The sequence below is a fragment of the Mytilus trossulus genome, unplaced genomic scaffold (genome assembly GCF_036588685.1).
Source record: "Mytilus trossulus isolate FHL-02 unplaced genomic scaffold, PNRI_Mtr1.1.1.hap1 h1tg000158l__unscaffolded, whole genome shotgun sequence".
Lineage (NCBI taxonomy): Eukaryota > Metazoa > Mollusca > Bivalvia > Mytilida > Mytilidae > Mytilus > Mytilus trossulus.
In genome coordinates this window covers 269,429-286,095 of record NW_026963304.1, presented here as the reverse complement: position 1 = coordinate 286,095, position 16,667 = coordinate 269,429, and the positions used below count along the sequence as shown (strand labels likewise).

The window sequence follows — 16,667 nt, the reverse complement described above, 5'->3', positions numbered from 1 at the left end:
CTAGATCCGCTCTTAAACAGTTTTTGTTAAGAAGTTATTATCCTGAAATTAAGAATATCTATGAAATATTTCCCACTGGGCATTAGTCAAAAATTATTATATCAACTATCATCATGATTACAAATTTGGAGATACATGTATTGTTACTGAAGTTTTGTCTTATTCATATGAACAAGTTTTACTCGGGCAAAACATAAAATACAAAACAGATATAATGCAAGAGCACGAACCCCTTCAAATTAAGTCATTATTTCGTTATAGATTAATCCTAAATTGAAACGTATTTCTTGTCTTTGGTACTTATAATGTGACATTATACATATGCTTTTCATGTCAAACCTAAACCTGGCCAGTCAGGTTTTTTCATTTCAACTGTTTTGCATCTTGTTATGTTGAGGACATTTTAGCTTGCTATGCAGTTTTGGTTTCGCTCATTATTGAAAGTTGTATGGCGGCAATTATTTGCTAACATATAAGTCATGTGGTTTCTTGTGGATAGTTACATCGGATATCATACAATATCTCTTGAATTTATATTTAGTTAGCTCATATCATCTTCATTTGTTTATTGCCACCATATACATTCTGACTTTTCTCAAGGTAACTATGAGTTTCCGAACTTATTTGTTTTATCAAACCGCTGATAAAATTATATGTTGCATGCTTTATCAATATGTTGAACCCTGTAAATGAATTTTTACTCCTCTGTCCATGAAAAACAGGATGAATAGAAATAATAAGTATCATCCACATAACTTAGTTTTCTGTCAAAATTAAATAATTTCATAAGGGTTACCAATTTTATGTTGATTTTATAACTAAACAGGATTTGTTGATTACAGGTGCGTGTCCGTGTCCAAGCTGGTAAGAGAGAGCAATCAAGTGGATGCAGTTTGAGAGAGGTATATAATATCACTATAATGCTTTTTGCATATAATAGATTTACAGTAAATGAAATAAAACGTTTGAAAAAAGTTATGCTTGTAAAAAAAGTTGCAGGTTCAACATAAATGGGTGAAAAAATATTTAAAATTTTCCTCTAAATACTATTGTTTGATTGTAAGAAGCTTCTGTCCAAGTTTGGTAAAAATCCAGGACGGTTTATGAATTTAATAAATGTTTTAAAAACTTTTAACTGCAGACTGTATGTAATGTTAACTGGAAGAAAAACTAAGTCCATTTATAAGTAATATACGAAAAACAGGAAATATTTTTTTATAAAATATCCTTCTAGATGAAAGCTTTTGATCAGAAACAAGCTTCTGTCCAAGTTTGGTACAAATCCAGGATAGTTTAAAAAAGTTATTTTTTTAAACTTTAACCACAAGGTGAATGTAATGTTAACTGGCAGAAAAACTGAGTCCATTTATAAGTAAAATATGGATAAAAAGGATTTTCCTGTATGAAACAATCCGTATGGAATGTACACGGAGTATAGGAGGTAAATTTGAAAACGATTGATATTCTAGTCAGACAGTAGTAGGAATCCCGAGAAAAATAGCCGAAAAATTTAAATTAGCAGGAATTTCTTATTAGGAATATTCCTACCAGAAATATGCAAATTAGCAGGAATTTCTTATTAGGAATATTCCTACCAGAAATATGCAAATTAGCAGGAAGAATTTGGTAGGAAAATAAAATTCTTACTAGAAAACCTGGTAGGAATTTTTCAAAATTGTCTGGTAGGAATCTAAAAATATACAAAATGTAAGTGTATATTCACAAATACACAACTGGGTCAATGATAAGTTTGAATCTCAACAACAAAGAACAAAGGAAATTCATGGAATCAATTCCTTTTTAAAAAAAAATGGACTTTTGAATTCTTTAAGGAAACTGCATGCAATATATGCAAGCTATAAAAGTAATATACATAAACATGTAGATCTAAATTAGTTTAAAGAACAAATAATGAGTAAGAGTATGCACTATTAATGAATTATTGATTGATTTCTAAATATTTTTGGAAGGCAGATAAAAAAAAATCATCTTGGATTTATAAGAATTACCTTTAGTCTTGATTAGCCATATTTTCTTACATTTCTATGTTGTTACGTTGTGTGACCCTAGCTTGCAGCATTGTATTCCAACACAACTTTTCAATCTTTACCCTTCAACTTTTGAGTTTGTGAGCTGGAACTTGCTTGCTTGCATTTAACATTGCAAAATATGTGTCATTAGAACAGGAATCCAGTTCAGGATAACTTTCCAGGTAGAAAGATTTTCTGGTAGGAATTTATAAATTAATTCTGGTAGGAATCTTAAACATGTAGTAGGAAATTAAATAATCAAATCAGATTTTCAAAACAGAAAAAAATCTATACAGACTTTAACAATTCCACCTAGGTAGTAGGATTTTTGAAGTAGGAATATTAAAAAATCCAGTCAGAATTTTGTTCATTTTCCATGTCCGTCTACCTTCTATATGGAATCTTTGAATCTAGGTGGATTCCTACTTCATTCCTACTAGTGTCTAGGTGGAATCCTACTACTTATTTCGTACGGGATCTTATTACATTATTTACTTCTGGATACTATCTTATGATCATAAACAAGCTTCTGTCAAAGTTTGGTAGAAATCCAGTTTAGTTTAAGAAAGTTATTAAAATTTCAAAAACTTTAACCACAGAGTGAATATTTGTTGACGCTGCCGCCGCCGATGGTATGTACATACCTGTCAACTTACCTGGATCCTGCGGGTGTGACCCGAGATTTTCACAATTCTTAGAGGTCACCCAGGACACCCGCAGTATGACCAAATAACCCGGGAATTCGAAAAATAACCCGTTTTCACCCGGATTTCTAAGCTTTCAGACTGATTTCGTAAGTGATTTTCTTTTGAAATAACCGGTAAATTCGTAATTCTTCCTGGACAAGAAGTTCAACTACCTGTGTAAACTCAAATCAAGTGACCAATTTCAGTGCATGGCTTCACTTTGGTGTCAAACACACTGTTAATTAACACAAATTACCTTAGCCTTAGGTCGTAAATAATTTGTGTATTTCAAAGTTGTTTTTAAAACAACTTGAGTTACTTCCCCTTTTTTGTCATCTCACAATATTCTCCTTAAACTTTTGTTTTTTATGTAAAAAGATTTAATCTGAAATGAATTGAATGCAAAAACATATCAGAATAATACTTTTACTTATTTTTCTGCCTTAGAACAATTAAAAATTTTGAAAATTACTTTTTTCATCTATACCTCTTGTTTAACTTTATCTTTTTTATCTTCGAATATCAACATCTGATATGTTAACATGATAAATCCTGCAGAAATGAATGCAATGGACATGAATCATAAGTTAGAAATATAAAAAAAAAAAAAGAAATTATGCCAACATAACATTCATCTATCAATGGCCTTCAAGTGCGATGAAATAATATATACAATTTCAAATTACTTAACCCTGTGGAAACTTTGATGTAAATTATAAGAAAAATGTCCCCTAAACACTGAAATTCAGCTCGAAAAGTTTGTACGCAGTATGACCTGAGATTTTATTCTTTTATGCAGGTCATCACCTGCATTTTCATTGTCATAGGTTGACAGGTATGAATGCAGGATCGCTATGTCTTTTGCGACAAAAGTCTCAAGCTCGACAAAAAGGAGATGCTTGGTTAATATAATGGAAACTGACACACATAGCGTCACAATCATAAAATGTGAAGTGTGGAATGTTCAACATTGGTCTAGCATCCACATCGTATGTCAATCTAAAACCAACACCTAAGGATCAACAGACCTATGAATTCGTCCACTGATGAGATACGCAAATTCATATGTGACATGGTTGAGTTTTTTTTCTAAATATCTAATTTTGATTTTATCTGTAATTGAAATTTAGCACAGAAGAATTTTGTACATGTAGCTAATCAGTATTTTTAGTTTGTTGTCAACATTGATGCATATAGCTTTTGTTCTATATATAAAGTTTATTATTACAGAAGGAAAAACCTGGATAGTTCTTCTCTGTATACAGATGCATCATGTTCTGAGGTTTCCATCTGACATATGTCCATTGCTTTTCCTCATTTTTGTCGAGCCTTCGACTTTAGTCGAAAAAGCTAGACTAAGCGATCCTACATTCCGTCATCGTCGGCGTCCACAAATATTCACTCTGTGGTTAAAGTTTTTGAAATTTTAATAACTTTCTTAAACTATACTGGATTTCTACCAAACTTGGACAGAAGCTTGTTTATGATCATAAGAAAGTATCCAGAAGTAAATTTTGTAAAAATAAAATTCCATTTTTTCCGTATTTTACTTATAAATGGTCTTAGTTTTTCTGCGAGGAAACATAACATTCACTCTGTGGTTAAATTTTTAAAAATTTTAATAACTTTCATAAACTATCCTTGATTTGTACCAAACTTGGACAGAAGCTTGTTTATGATCATAAGATAGTATCAAGAAGAAAATTTTGTAAAAATAAATTTCCACTTTTCCATATTTTACTTATAAATGGACTTAGTTTTTTTGCCAGAAACAAAACATTCACTCTGTGGTTTGATTACGTTTTAAAATTTTTTATAATGTTCTTAAACTATGATCCTGGATTTCTACCAAACCTGGACAAAAGCTTGTTTCTGATCATTAGATATTATTCAGAAGTAAATTTTGTTAAAAAAAAATCCACTTTTTCCATATTTTACTTATAAATGGACTTAGTTTTTCTTCCAGTTAACATTACATACAGTCTGCAGTTAAAGTTTATAAAACATTTATTAGATTCATAAACTATCCTTGATTTTTACAAACTTGGAAGCAATCAAAAGACAGTATCAAGAGGGAAATTTTTATGGATGTTTTTCCTCATTTTTGATGAGTCTGCAATTAACAGCAAAAGTAGGCGAGACACTGGGTTCCCAAAACCCTTACGAATTTTAAGCTTACCTGGCCCATAGGGCCAAGTGAGCTTTCCTCTCCACTTGGCATCCGTTGTACATTGTCTGTTGTTGTTAACTCTTAAAAAAATCTTCTCCTCTGAAACTACTGGGTGAAATATAACCAAACTTGGCCACAATCATCATTGGGATAATCTAGTTTTAAAAAAACGTGTCCGATGACCCGGCCTGCCAACCAAGATGGCCGAAATGGCTTAAAATTGAACATTGGAGGAAAATGTAAGTTTTGTCTATTTTTAGCTCACCTTTCCAAAGGAATTGCCATCGCTTGGCGACCATCGATGTCCGTTGTAAACTATTTCAAACATCTTCTCCTCTGAAACTGCTGAACCAATTCCAACCAAATTTAAGCTGAATGATCCTTAGGGTATCTAGAATAAAGTTTGTGTTTTATTTTCTGTTTCGTCCAAAAACATAGCCGCCATGGCTACAATTTTTCAGATGTATCTAACAAGTTAAACAATCCATGTTTGGCTGCTGCCACTAAATTGGTAATTTTAAGGTAATTTTGCAGTATTTGGTTATTATCTTGAATATTATTATAGATAAAGATAAACTGTAAACAGCAAAAATGTTCAGCAAAGAAAGATCTACAAATAAGATTATATGACCACAATTTTTAATTGACTCCGTAAGGAGTAATTGCCCTTTAAGGACAATTTTACACAATTTGTTTATCATGTTTTATAACTTTAAAAAATCTTCTCCTATAAAACTACTGAACAAAATGAAACCAAACTTAAGCTGAATGAATCTTAGGTTATCTAGAATAACGTTTGTGGGGTTTTTTTTTTCCCTCAGAAAACATGGCGGCCATGGCTTAAAATAGAACATAGGGGTAAGATGCAGTTTTTGGCTTATATCTCAAAAACTAAAGCATTTAAAGCAACTCTGAAATGGGATAAAAGTGTTCATTAGGTGAAGTTCTATCAGTCCTGAAAATTTCAGATGAATCTTATAACCCATTGTTGGGTTGCTGCCACTAAGTTGGTAATTTTAAGGAAATTTTGCAGTTTTTGGTTATTGTCTTGAATATTATTATAGATAGATAAACTGTAAACAGCAACAATGTTCAGCAAAATAAGATCTATAAATAAGTTTTATGTGACCAAAACTGTCAATTGATCCCTTAAGGAGTTATTGCCCTTTGAAGACAATTTTTCACAATTTGTTCATCTAGTTTGCTTATTTTAAAAAATCTTCTCCTTTGAAACTGCTGAATCAATTTCAACCAAACTAGGGCTGAATGAGTTTCAGAGTATCTAGTATAAATTTTGTATTTTATTTCCTTGAACGTCAAGAAACATAGCCACTATGGCTAAACATAGGGGTAAAATACTTTTGTTTGCTTTTGAAGAAAATATGACAGATACAAAGAACATTTAAATGGCATTTTCAAGCCACTCAATATATATTGAAAAGCAAAAGTAATCATTGATGAAAGATTTAAGCCAAAAATTACAGGTGAGCGATTCAGGCCCTTGAGAACCTATTGATTTGAAAAGTGAAATTTGATAGTGAAATTTTTTAAATAGAGAAAATCTGACTAGTGCAAAAGTGTTTGAAATGTTAAGCTCTACCAATTGTTCATATATGATATAAGCTGACTTTTTATAGGAGGTATTGCCCTTAAGACGAAGTGTACGTAATTAACTACTCCACAGAACTTTTTTTAATTTTACATATGGATTCTGCTTGTAAATATACATCAGAAAATAAGATAAAAAAATTGGTAACCGTTTTCGTTTTTCAGATACAAGCTGTTATCATTAACAGTATGATACGCCAAAAATATGAAGGATATAAAGGGAAAATCATAAAAATTGGCAGATAGTTTTACTTTATCAAGATTTTCTAATTCGTTATTCCACAGATTTTGTTTTAAATCGATATACGATTTAAAAAAAATTGAACGACAAATCCATTGGTGCAAAGAAAGTCCTTAACAACCGTGCTAGTTTCAAGCTTTATTCTGTGGAAGTTTGATTTTTAGCAGAAAAAATAGAAAAAATATTCCGCGGCGTTATTCATAAAATTGAGAATGGAAATGGGGAATATGTCAAAGCCGAAGGCCACCAATGGGTCTGTAACACAGCGAAAAAATCCCGCATCCGGAGGTTGGCTTCCGCTGGCCCTGAATTAAAATGTGTACTAGTTCAGTGAAAATGGACGTCATACTTAACTCCAAAACATATAAATTTGCTTGCTGTTCGGTGTGAGCCAAGGCTCCGTGTTGAGGGCTGTACTTTGACCTATAATGGTTTACTTTTACAAATTGTGACTTGAATGGATAGTTGTCTCATTGGCACTCATACCACATCTTCTTATATCTATAAAATTAAAAGAACATACAAGACTTAAGCAAAGACCAGAGGCTCCTGATTTGGGACAGGTCTACTGTAAAGTCACCACAACTTACTCTATTTAATGCTATTATACCGTACAGTGTCGTAACAAAATGGTGAGTATGTATAACCAATTTTCCTGATTATTGCAAATGCTCAAGCATAATCAATTGATAAGGAAATAAACTGACTACTTTTCATGAATATTTTTGCTGCATGTTTGTATTTTAAAAAAGGAAATATAATTTTCTGCATATTTTCATCCTAACTATTTCGGGTGCTATTTGAGGTATTGCACACAAACCCATTTTATTTGTGAGGATCAGACACTTGCACGTGACACAATTTTGCAATTTAATTAAAAAAATGTATGTACAACTTTCTAGGTCAAAAGTCAAGGTCAAAAACTTTGGTTTCAGTTGAGAACCCCATGTCCTATTGTAAAGATCGTGTCCACTCTATATCTTGAGAACCATTATGAATTCAAAGTTTATACCCGACATGTATATAAACCAACACCAGAGGGTGTGTCATTATTTATGTACAACTTCCTAGGTCAAAGGTAAAGGTCAAAAACTTTGGTTTCAGTTGACGACCCCATGTATGGTAAAGATACAATTTTTTTAACACACATTATTCACAGCGGGGCCCACAGAGATGGCTCCCATCTCAATGATATCTAGTTTCTTGTACCATTATTTGTTAAATATCCACATACACAACTCCCAAAAAAAACAAAAATGTGATCTGCATATTATCTTGAGAATTTTTATGGCTGGTATCAGGTCAAAAGAAGAACCCGCATGTGAATTTCAGCAAAATAAGACAGTTCGGAGTTTTTTATTTAACACAGATCATTCCCAGTGTCATGCCTTAGCATTGTGTATAGTGTAATGCTATAGCATTGTGTATAGTGTAATGCTATAGCAATGTGTATAGTGTAATGCTATAGCATTGTGTATTGTGTAATGCTATAGCATTGTGTATAGTGTAATGCTATAGCAATGTGTATAGTGTAATTCTATAGCATTGTGTATAGTGTAATGCTATAGCAATGTGTATAGTGTAATGCTATAGCATTGTGTATAGTGTAGTGAAATAGCATTGTGTATAGTGTATTGCTATAGCATTGTGTATAGTGTAATGCTAAAGCTTTGTGTATAGTGATATGCTAATTTATGTACTAGTGTAATATACTATAAATGTAGTGATGAAATTCTATAAGAATGTACCAAGGGCGATGTTATGAGAATGTATCCATCCAGTATGATTCTAAAAAAAATGTACCTAGTGTAATTTTATTAGAATGTACCTAGTGTAATGCATAGAGACTGTTCATAATGTAATGCTATACGAGTTTACCTAGTGTAGTGCCATACGAGTTATGCCATCACTTGGCGTCCGTCATCGTCGTAAACTATTTCAAGAATCTTCTTCCCTGAAACTGCTGGGCAAAATACCTTCAAACTTTAACTATGTTCCTTAGGGTATTTCAGTTTATAAATTGTGTCTCAAGTTTTGATCTATCAAGAAACATGGCCGCTTTTGCTAAAATTAGAACATGGGGGTCAAATGCAGTTTTTGACTTGTATCTCAAAAACTAAAAGAAGTTGGAGCAAACTTGAAAGGTAGTTAAAGGGATAAATAGGTCAAATTCTATCTACTATGAAATGTTCAGGCCAATTGGAGAACCAATTATTGGGTTACTGTCAGAAGTAATTTATTTTTAGGAAATTGTACAGTTTTGTTCACGACCACGAAAAAAAATTGCAGTCGTATATTGGTATAACGTCGTCTGCGTCCGAAGACATTTGGTTCCCAGACAAGAATTTTAGTTTTAAGGGTATGGATCTCTATGAAATTTAACCAAAAGGTTCAATACAACAAAAGGAAGGTTGGAAATGTTTTTGGGGGTGATGGTCCCAACCGTTTAGCAAAAAGGGGCCAAAACAAGCATTTTTCTAGTTTCAGGACAATAAATTGTGTATCAGTATTTTGATTGCTCTGAAATTGTACCACAAGGTTCAATACCACAATTAGAAGGTTGGGAGTCATTTTGGGGGTAATTGCCCAAACCGTTCAGGCGTTAGGGGCAAAAAAGAGTCTAAAACAGCATTTTTCTAGTTTTCAGACAATAACTTTTGTTTAAGTGTATGGATGTCTCTTAATTTTACCACATTTTACAAATAGAAAATTTCTTCAAATTATTTTTTTTGGAAAGAGGAGGGGTAAACAAATTTTGAGGGGGTCAATCTTTTTTTCCTCAAGATTTAAAAAAATTGTCAATTTCCAAAGAAAAAAAATGGAGGTAACTTATTTTGCTAATTCTTTATATATAGTCTGAAAACAGATTTACTAAGTATTGCGCACCAGCACAGTGTATTGCGCAACAGCAAGAAATCTTCAATTGAATATAAATTCAAATCATACAACCAATTTCAAGTTCTTTGACAACATTTATTCTGTGTCAGAAACCTATAATGTGTATACTATTTAATTACAATCCAAATTCAGACCTGTATCAAGCTTGAATATTGTGTCCTTTTTTGCCCCAACTGTTCAGGGTTGGACCTCTGTTGTCATATCCGGCTGCGCTTGGGGAAGCAGTTTATTGGTTTTTATCTTTAAAATTATAGTAGATAGAAAGAAAGTGTAAATAAGAAAAATATTCAGCTTAGTAAGATCTACAAAGAAGTCTGCATGATCAAATTGGCAATTGACCCCTTAAGGAGTCATTACCCATGAAACACAATTTTTTACATTTTTTTTTGCGTCTATAACTTTTTACAAAATCTTCTCCTGAAACTACTTGTAATTTGAAATGACACTTTTATAGAATTTAAAGAAAAATCTATTGTCGAACATTTTGACACCCTAGCTACCTGAAATGAAGTGGGTGTACCTAATTATTATAGGCAACCATACGGCCTTCAGCAATGAGAAAAATTCATAACATATAGTCAGCTATAAAAGGCCCCAACATTGTATACATTATTTTCTTCACCCCCGAAGGACTTTTATGATACGTTTGTGAGTGACTTGGTCCAGTTTATACACCAATAAATTCCTATAAAAAGGTGTTTAATCCTTATAGTTCTTTAAAATTTGAGATAAGGAATTTAATTTCCACACTCTTAACCTCTATCACACGTAAATTGTATATTTGTGTCATTGAATTGGCCTGGCGCATAAATATATTTTTTTTGGATAACGCCAAATAAAAAGTACTCAATAAAATTAGCTATCTGATGAAAAGTAAACTGCAAAAATATCTTATTATAATTCAATCTAAATTTAGAGGTTCCAAAATTGCTACAGAATCAGTGACCAAAAATCAATTAAAATAGGGAAATATCAAAAATTGTATATGAACAAATATGCAGTAGCATTTCTTTGTATGTATACTGTCATTTAACAATACTATTGAACAATTGTTTTATTATTTCGATATTGTAAAAGATGAATTTTATATTTGTAAAAACGCTAATGAAAGTTTTTGTGTTTGTTTTTTAATTTAATGATAAACACAAAGTGAAAATAAATATGTTTTACGTCAACGCCATCTTGATACATTGGTTACAAAAAGTAGTTCGGTCAAAGTCGCCTATCGAAAAATAGATAACGTCAAAAGCCTCTACCTGAAGCCCTCTCAACCATTCATATAAATGTATTCCCTAATATGCAAATCATATAAGAATTATATTAGTATAAAAAGTTTCATTTTTTATTCAAAATTTAAGGGAAGAAGTATAGATGACCAAAAGGGTGATGCAATGTTTATTCAACTGTTTGATGTGTTTATCATCTAAGAGGAGTATTTTGTATCCTATTCAACTGTTTGATGTATTTATCATCTAAGAGGAGTATTTTGTATCCTATTCAACTGTTTGATGTGTTTATCATCTAAGATGAGTATTTTGTATCCTATTCAACGGTTTGATGTGTTTATCATCTAAGAGGAGTATTTTGTATCCTATTCAACTGCATGATGTGTTTATCATCTAAGATGAGTATTTTGTATCCTATTCAACGGTTTGATGTGTTTATCATCTAAGAGGAGTATTTTGTATCCTATTCAACTGTTTGATGTGTTTATCATCAAAGAGGAGTATTTTGTATCCTATTCAACGGTTTGATGTGTTTATCATCTAAGATGAGTATTTTGTATCCTATTCAACGGTTTGATGTGTTTATCATCTATGAGGAGTATTTTGTATCCTATTCAACGGTTTGATGTGTTTATCATCTAAGAGGAGTATTTTGTATCCTATTCAACGGTTTGATGTGTTTATCATCTAAGAGGAGTATTTTGTATCCTATTCAACGGTTTGATGTGTTTATCATCTAGGAAGAGTATTTTGTATCCTATTCAACGGTTTGATGTGTTTATCATCTAAGAGGAGTATTTTGTATCCTATTCAACTGCATGATGTGTTTATCATCTAAGATGAGTATTTTGTATCCTATTCAACGGTTTGATGTGTTTATCATCTAAGAGGAGTATTTTGTATCCTATTCAACGGTTTGATGTGTTTATCATCTAAGAGGAGTATTTTGTATCCTATTCAACGGTTTGATGTGTTTATCATCTAAGATGAGTATTTTGTATCCTATTCAACGGTTTGATGTGTTTATCATCTAAGAGGAGTATTTTGTATCCTATTCAACTGTTTGATGTGTTTATCATCAAAGAGGAGTATTTTGTATCCTATTCAACGGTTTGATGTGTTTATCATCTAAGATGAGTATTTTGTATCCTATTCAACGGTTTGATGTGTTTATCATCTAAGAGGAGTATTTTGTATCCTATTCAACGGTTTGATGTGTTTATCATCTAGGAAGAGTTTTGTGTATCCTATTCAAATGTTTGATGTGTTTATCATCTAAGAGGAGTATTTTGTATCCGATTCAACTGTTTGATGTGTTTATCATCTAAGAGGAGTATTTTGTATCTTATTCAACGGTTTGATGTGTTTATCATCTAAGAGGAGTATTTTGTATCCTATTCAACTGTTTGATGTGTTTATCATCTAAGAGGAGTATTTTGTATCCTATTCAACGGTTTGATGTGTTTATCATCTAAGAGGAGTATTTTGTATCCTATTCAACGGTTTGATGTGTTTATCATCTAAGAGGAGTATTTTGTATCCTATTCAACTGTTTGATGTGTTTATCGGTAATTCGTATATTTTCCTTTGATCTTACTGCCTAATATTTTGGAGTATCAACGTACTGGCTGTATCACTGAAAATATTAGGCAATACATTGTGTGACGTCATAATTACCGATAAACAGAATAATAGGTAGTTCCGTTTTTTTATACTGACTATATCATGTGGAATATCTTAACTCGCCCTAACGGGCTCGTATAGATATTCCACATGATATAGTAAGTATCAAAAACGAAACTACCTATTATTCTATATTTATCATATAAGAGGAGTATTTTGTATCCTATTCAACTGTTTGATGTGTTTATCATATAAGAGGAGTATTATGTCACATATTCAACGGTTTGATGTGTTTGAGCTTTTAATTTTGCCATTTGATGTCAGAGGGACTTTCCGTTTTGAAATTTCCTTGGAGTTCAGTATTCATTTGTTGTTATTTTACTTTTTATGCAGATGAGATGAATATTTGATCATATATTGGTCCACAGGATATTCTGTCATGATGCAGATTATGCAAAATTATTTCAAATAACCAGATTATGAAAACAACAACAATGGTCAGCCTACAAGATTTTCACAAATGACAATTATAACCCAAGACAATTGAATGACCCTATAAGGAGTTATAGGCCTTAAATGACTATTTTTGAGTAATTGTCATGTTTTTTTCTGTTTTTTGGAAAACTACAAAAAAATTAAACCAAAATAATCATCAATACAAGATGTACTAAAAGTATATTATGTCTGAAACCATAGGATGTCTGCTTAAGGAGTTATTGCCAATAAATGACGATTTTTCACAAAATCAGTGTTTTTTTGCTAATTCTATCAAAAGGAAAGTTAGAAAGATCAAAAACTGTCAACAGCAAAAGTAATCTGATAAAACATCTACACAAATCTTCAAAACTCGAAAATTGCTCAGTTAAAACATAACTAAATTTAATAACCTTAGTCATGTTAGTGGACCGTTTCATTTTCAGTGGGAGGTTTTTGTTTTTGCTGATAGAATATTCATTATACCAATATGTGGAATGTACAATTACTCAGCCAATTCCGGTCAGAATGGGGACATTAAATTCGATGCCTCATGAAAAGAGGTTGCCACGCTTTCTGCACGTTAAAAACCTTTGTTTCGACTCTGAGGGATCATTAGGTGGCATGTTGTAAGGCAAAATTTTTGTCCCAATCTAATATACTCTCATTTTCCATTGGCAGTCCGAATTGCCCCAATCTTCATCTCGGAAGGCCTCTATTATAGGAACTATCAATTGCAGTTACTGTGAATTTGTTCTCGTCCAGAACATGCATGAAATATTTGCCACTGGACGTTAGCAACCAACATCAATCAATCAATCATTTTCAAAATTCTTTTTTCACCTATTATTTCTTATTTGTTGAGCCTGTGACTTTTGTCGCAAAAGCGAGACATAGCGATCCTACATTCCTCGTCGTCGTCGGTGGCGTCCACAAATATTCACTCTGTGGTTAAAGTTTTTAAAATTAACTATCCTGGATTTCTACCAACCTTGGACATAAGCTTGTTTATGATCATAAGATAGTATCCTGAAGTAAATTTTGTAAAAAAAAATCCTTTTTATCCGTATTTTACTTATAAATGGACTTAGTTTTTCTGCCAGTTAACATTACATTCACCCTGTGGTTAAATTTTTTTAAATTTTAATAACTTTTTTAAACTATCCTGGATTTTTACCAACCTTGGACAGAAGCTTGTTTATGATCATAAGCTAGTATCTCGAAGGAAATTTTGTAAAAATGTATTTTCTGTTTTTCCGTATATTACTTATAAATAGACTTAGTTTTTCTTCCAGTTAAAATTACATACAGTCAAGTTTTTAGAATATTTATTAGATTCATAAACCATCCTGGATTTTTACCAAACTTGGACATAAGCTTCTTCTCAAAAGATAATATCTAGAGGAAAATTTTTAATAATTTGTTCCCCATTTTTGTTGAGCCTGCGACTAACAGCAAAAGTAGGCGAGACACTGGGTTCCGCGGAACCCTTACAAATTTTAGTACTTAAAGTCATAAGAAACCTCAAATCAAAAAAAAATAATGCATATGTTTTTTATAACTCAATGGATAGTTTTCATTATAAAACTTATGTACATATACTTTTTTTCTGAAGAAAATTCTTTAATTTATTTATAGTTAGAAGAAGTTTACTTTATTTTAATTGCTTCCTTCCAGGACTGCCTTGGGACAGGCACAACCAGAATGTGGCGGGGTTAAACTAGTTTGAAGGCGCCGACCCTCCCCTACCATGGGACAGTGGTGTAACATTACAACATAACAAACTATAAAAAATATTTTGCAAAGGGCTTAACTCATCAGATGGATACAAAGCAAAAATACAACTTACAAAAACACAGAGTGGACGTGGCAGGGTACTTACACGTCCCCAAAACAAAAAGACACTAATAACAGATCTGAGGGTAGCCTTATTCACGATTATGTTGGCCTTTTACATACTTTACGTAACAATTCTATACTTTTTTTCAGTTCACCATAGAGCAGATTAATTTTACAAAGATGGGAATAATTGTGCTTAATATTCTTGCTGATGCTTCATATGACCTACTTAAACCAGATAAACCACATCTACGTCCGAGGAGCGATTGTGATACAACATACTTGTACAATGAGCACAGGAGACTAAACAAACATATTCCAACTAATGGATGGGGAGTGATACGGCAAGTTGATCAGGTTACAGGCATAGCTGTTGGAGATGATATTGAGCGCATAAGACTGACAAGGAATGAACTACAACACTCAAAAGAATTTGAACTTGGAGATACACGTTTTGTTGAGTTGTGTAACATATTAACTGATCTTTTAAAACGGTTTGATCTACTCAACAAACCAGCAAGACTTTATACAGATCAACTTGATGAAATTATGGCTAAAACTATGTCTGCTCAGGAAGTTCAATCAATTGAAAATGAAATATTAGGTAAATATGATTTGAACAATTGGAATCCTTATCTTCTTTAAAACCAAAATGTGTGCACAAAGTTCGTTATGGTTTTATTCATATTTCTTTGCCCCGTATTAGTGTATGTATATAACCTTAAGTATTAAGCAGACAGTTTGTTTCCAGAAACGTGTTTAATTAGCTGATAATTATTACAGCTTCTTTTACTACTGGTCCAAACAAACTGGCTTTATCTGCAAAACTTGTAATTTTGAAGTAGAATTTCAACTGTAACTTATTTTATCTGTGCAGTCTTGATTTATTCTATTTTTATTTCAGGAATGGATATTACAGTTGAAATAGTGAACCCGATGAAAGTTCAACCTTAATAAAGAATTATCTCCTCCTCACGATTTTTATTGCAAACAGTTATTTTTGGCACTTTATTAGAAATATGCATACTACCATGACTACTCAGCATACCAACATATTGACAGTAGATCACCAATCATTTATGCCTAGAATGCCGTCTCTAGAGTATAGAAGTAATGCCGCCAATTATAGTTAGTTCATAAATTTTATTGATAGAAAGAAATTTCCAAGATGACATAGTGAACCTAACTGTCTATTCATAGAGTTGAAGAAAGTAATGGCTGAGATAAAATAGTTGACCAATCTTAATATTCGTAGAATTATAAAAAGTAATGGTCAAGATGAGATAGTGGACCATATTCGAAATTGTGGACTAAATTTAAAAAGGGAACCGATATTGTACTGTTTTAGTAGTATAATAATTTAATTACATGCAGCAAACATGTTATGTGAATATTATACAATTACCAATACTTAAATCATTATGTACATAACAATTAATATTTGTTTATAAATATGTTTTGTGTGTTATATTAATGAAATGAAATGTTCAGTCATAGGAAATGTGTATAGTACAGAGACAAAACAAGAACACATTAAAAAAAAACATCCTGTTTATATTTATCGGAATTATATATAAATTATTTTAATGTTTTTGTTTTTTTTCAGAATTTAATGTAGATAGTCGACCTTATAAGTCATCATTTAATATATTTACAGCTTTTGTAATCCTTGGCACGAATAAATCTATGTAGATAGTTGACCTCATTAGTCATCATTAGATATATTTACAACTTGTGTATACATGGTTAGTCTTCATTAAATATATTTATAGCTTGTGCATACTTGGTTAGTTGTCATTAGATATATTTACATCTTTTGTATACTTAGTTAGTCATTACTAGGTATATCTACAGCTTTTGTATACTTGGTTA

The 16,667-nt window shown here is 31.8% G+C and overlaps 1 protein-coding gene across 1 annotated transcript in view; it reads left to right on the top strand.

Moving 5' to 3' along the window:
• Window positions 1–16,463, top strand: part of LOC134700544 (uncharacterized) — a 52,647-nt gene extending 36,184 nt beyond the window's left edge. The window contains exons 9-11 of the mRNA XM_063561925.1: window positions 843–902; window positions 14,946–15,399; window positions 15,700–16,463. Coding sequence (XP_063417995.1) covers window positions 843–902; window positions 14,946–15,399; window positions 15,700–15,749 — 564 coding nt within the window. The 3' untranslated portion in view covers window positions 15,750–16,463. The remainder of the gene's footprint in view (window positions 1–842; window positions 903–14,945; window positions 15,400–15,699) is intronic.
• The last annotated feature ends 204 nt before the right edge of the window (window positions 16,464–16,667 follow it).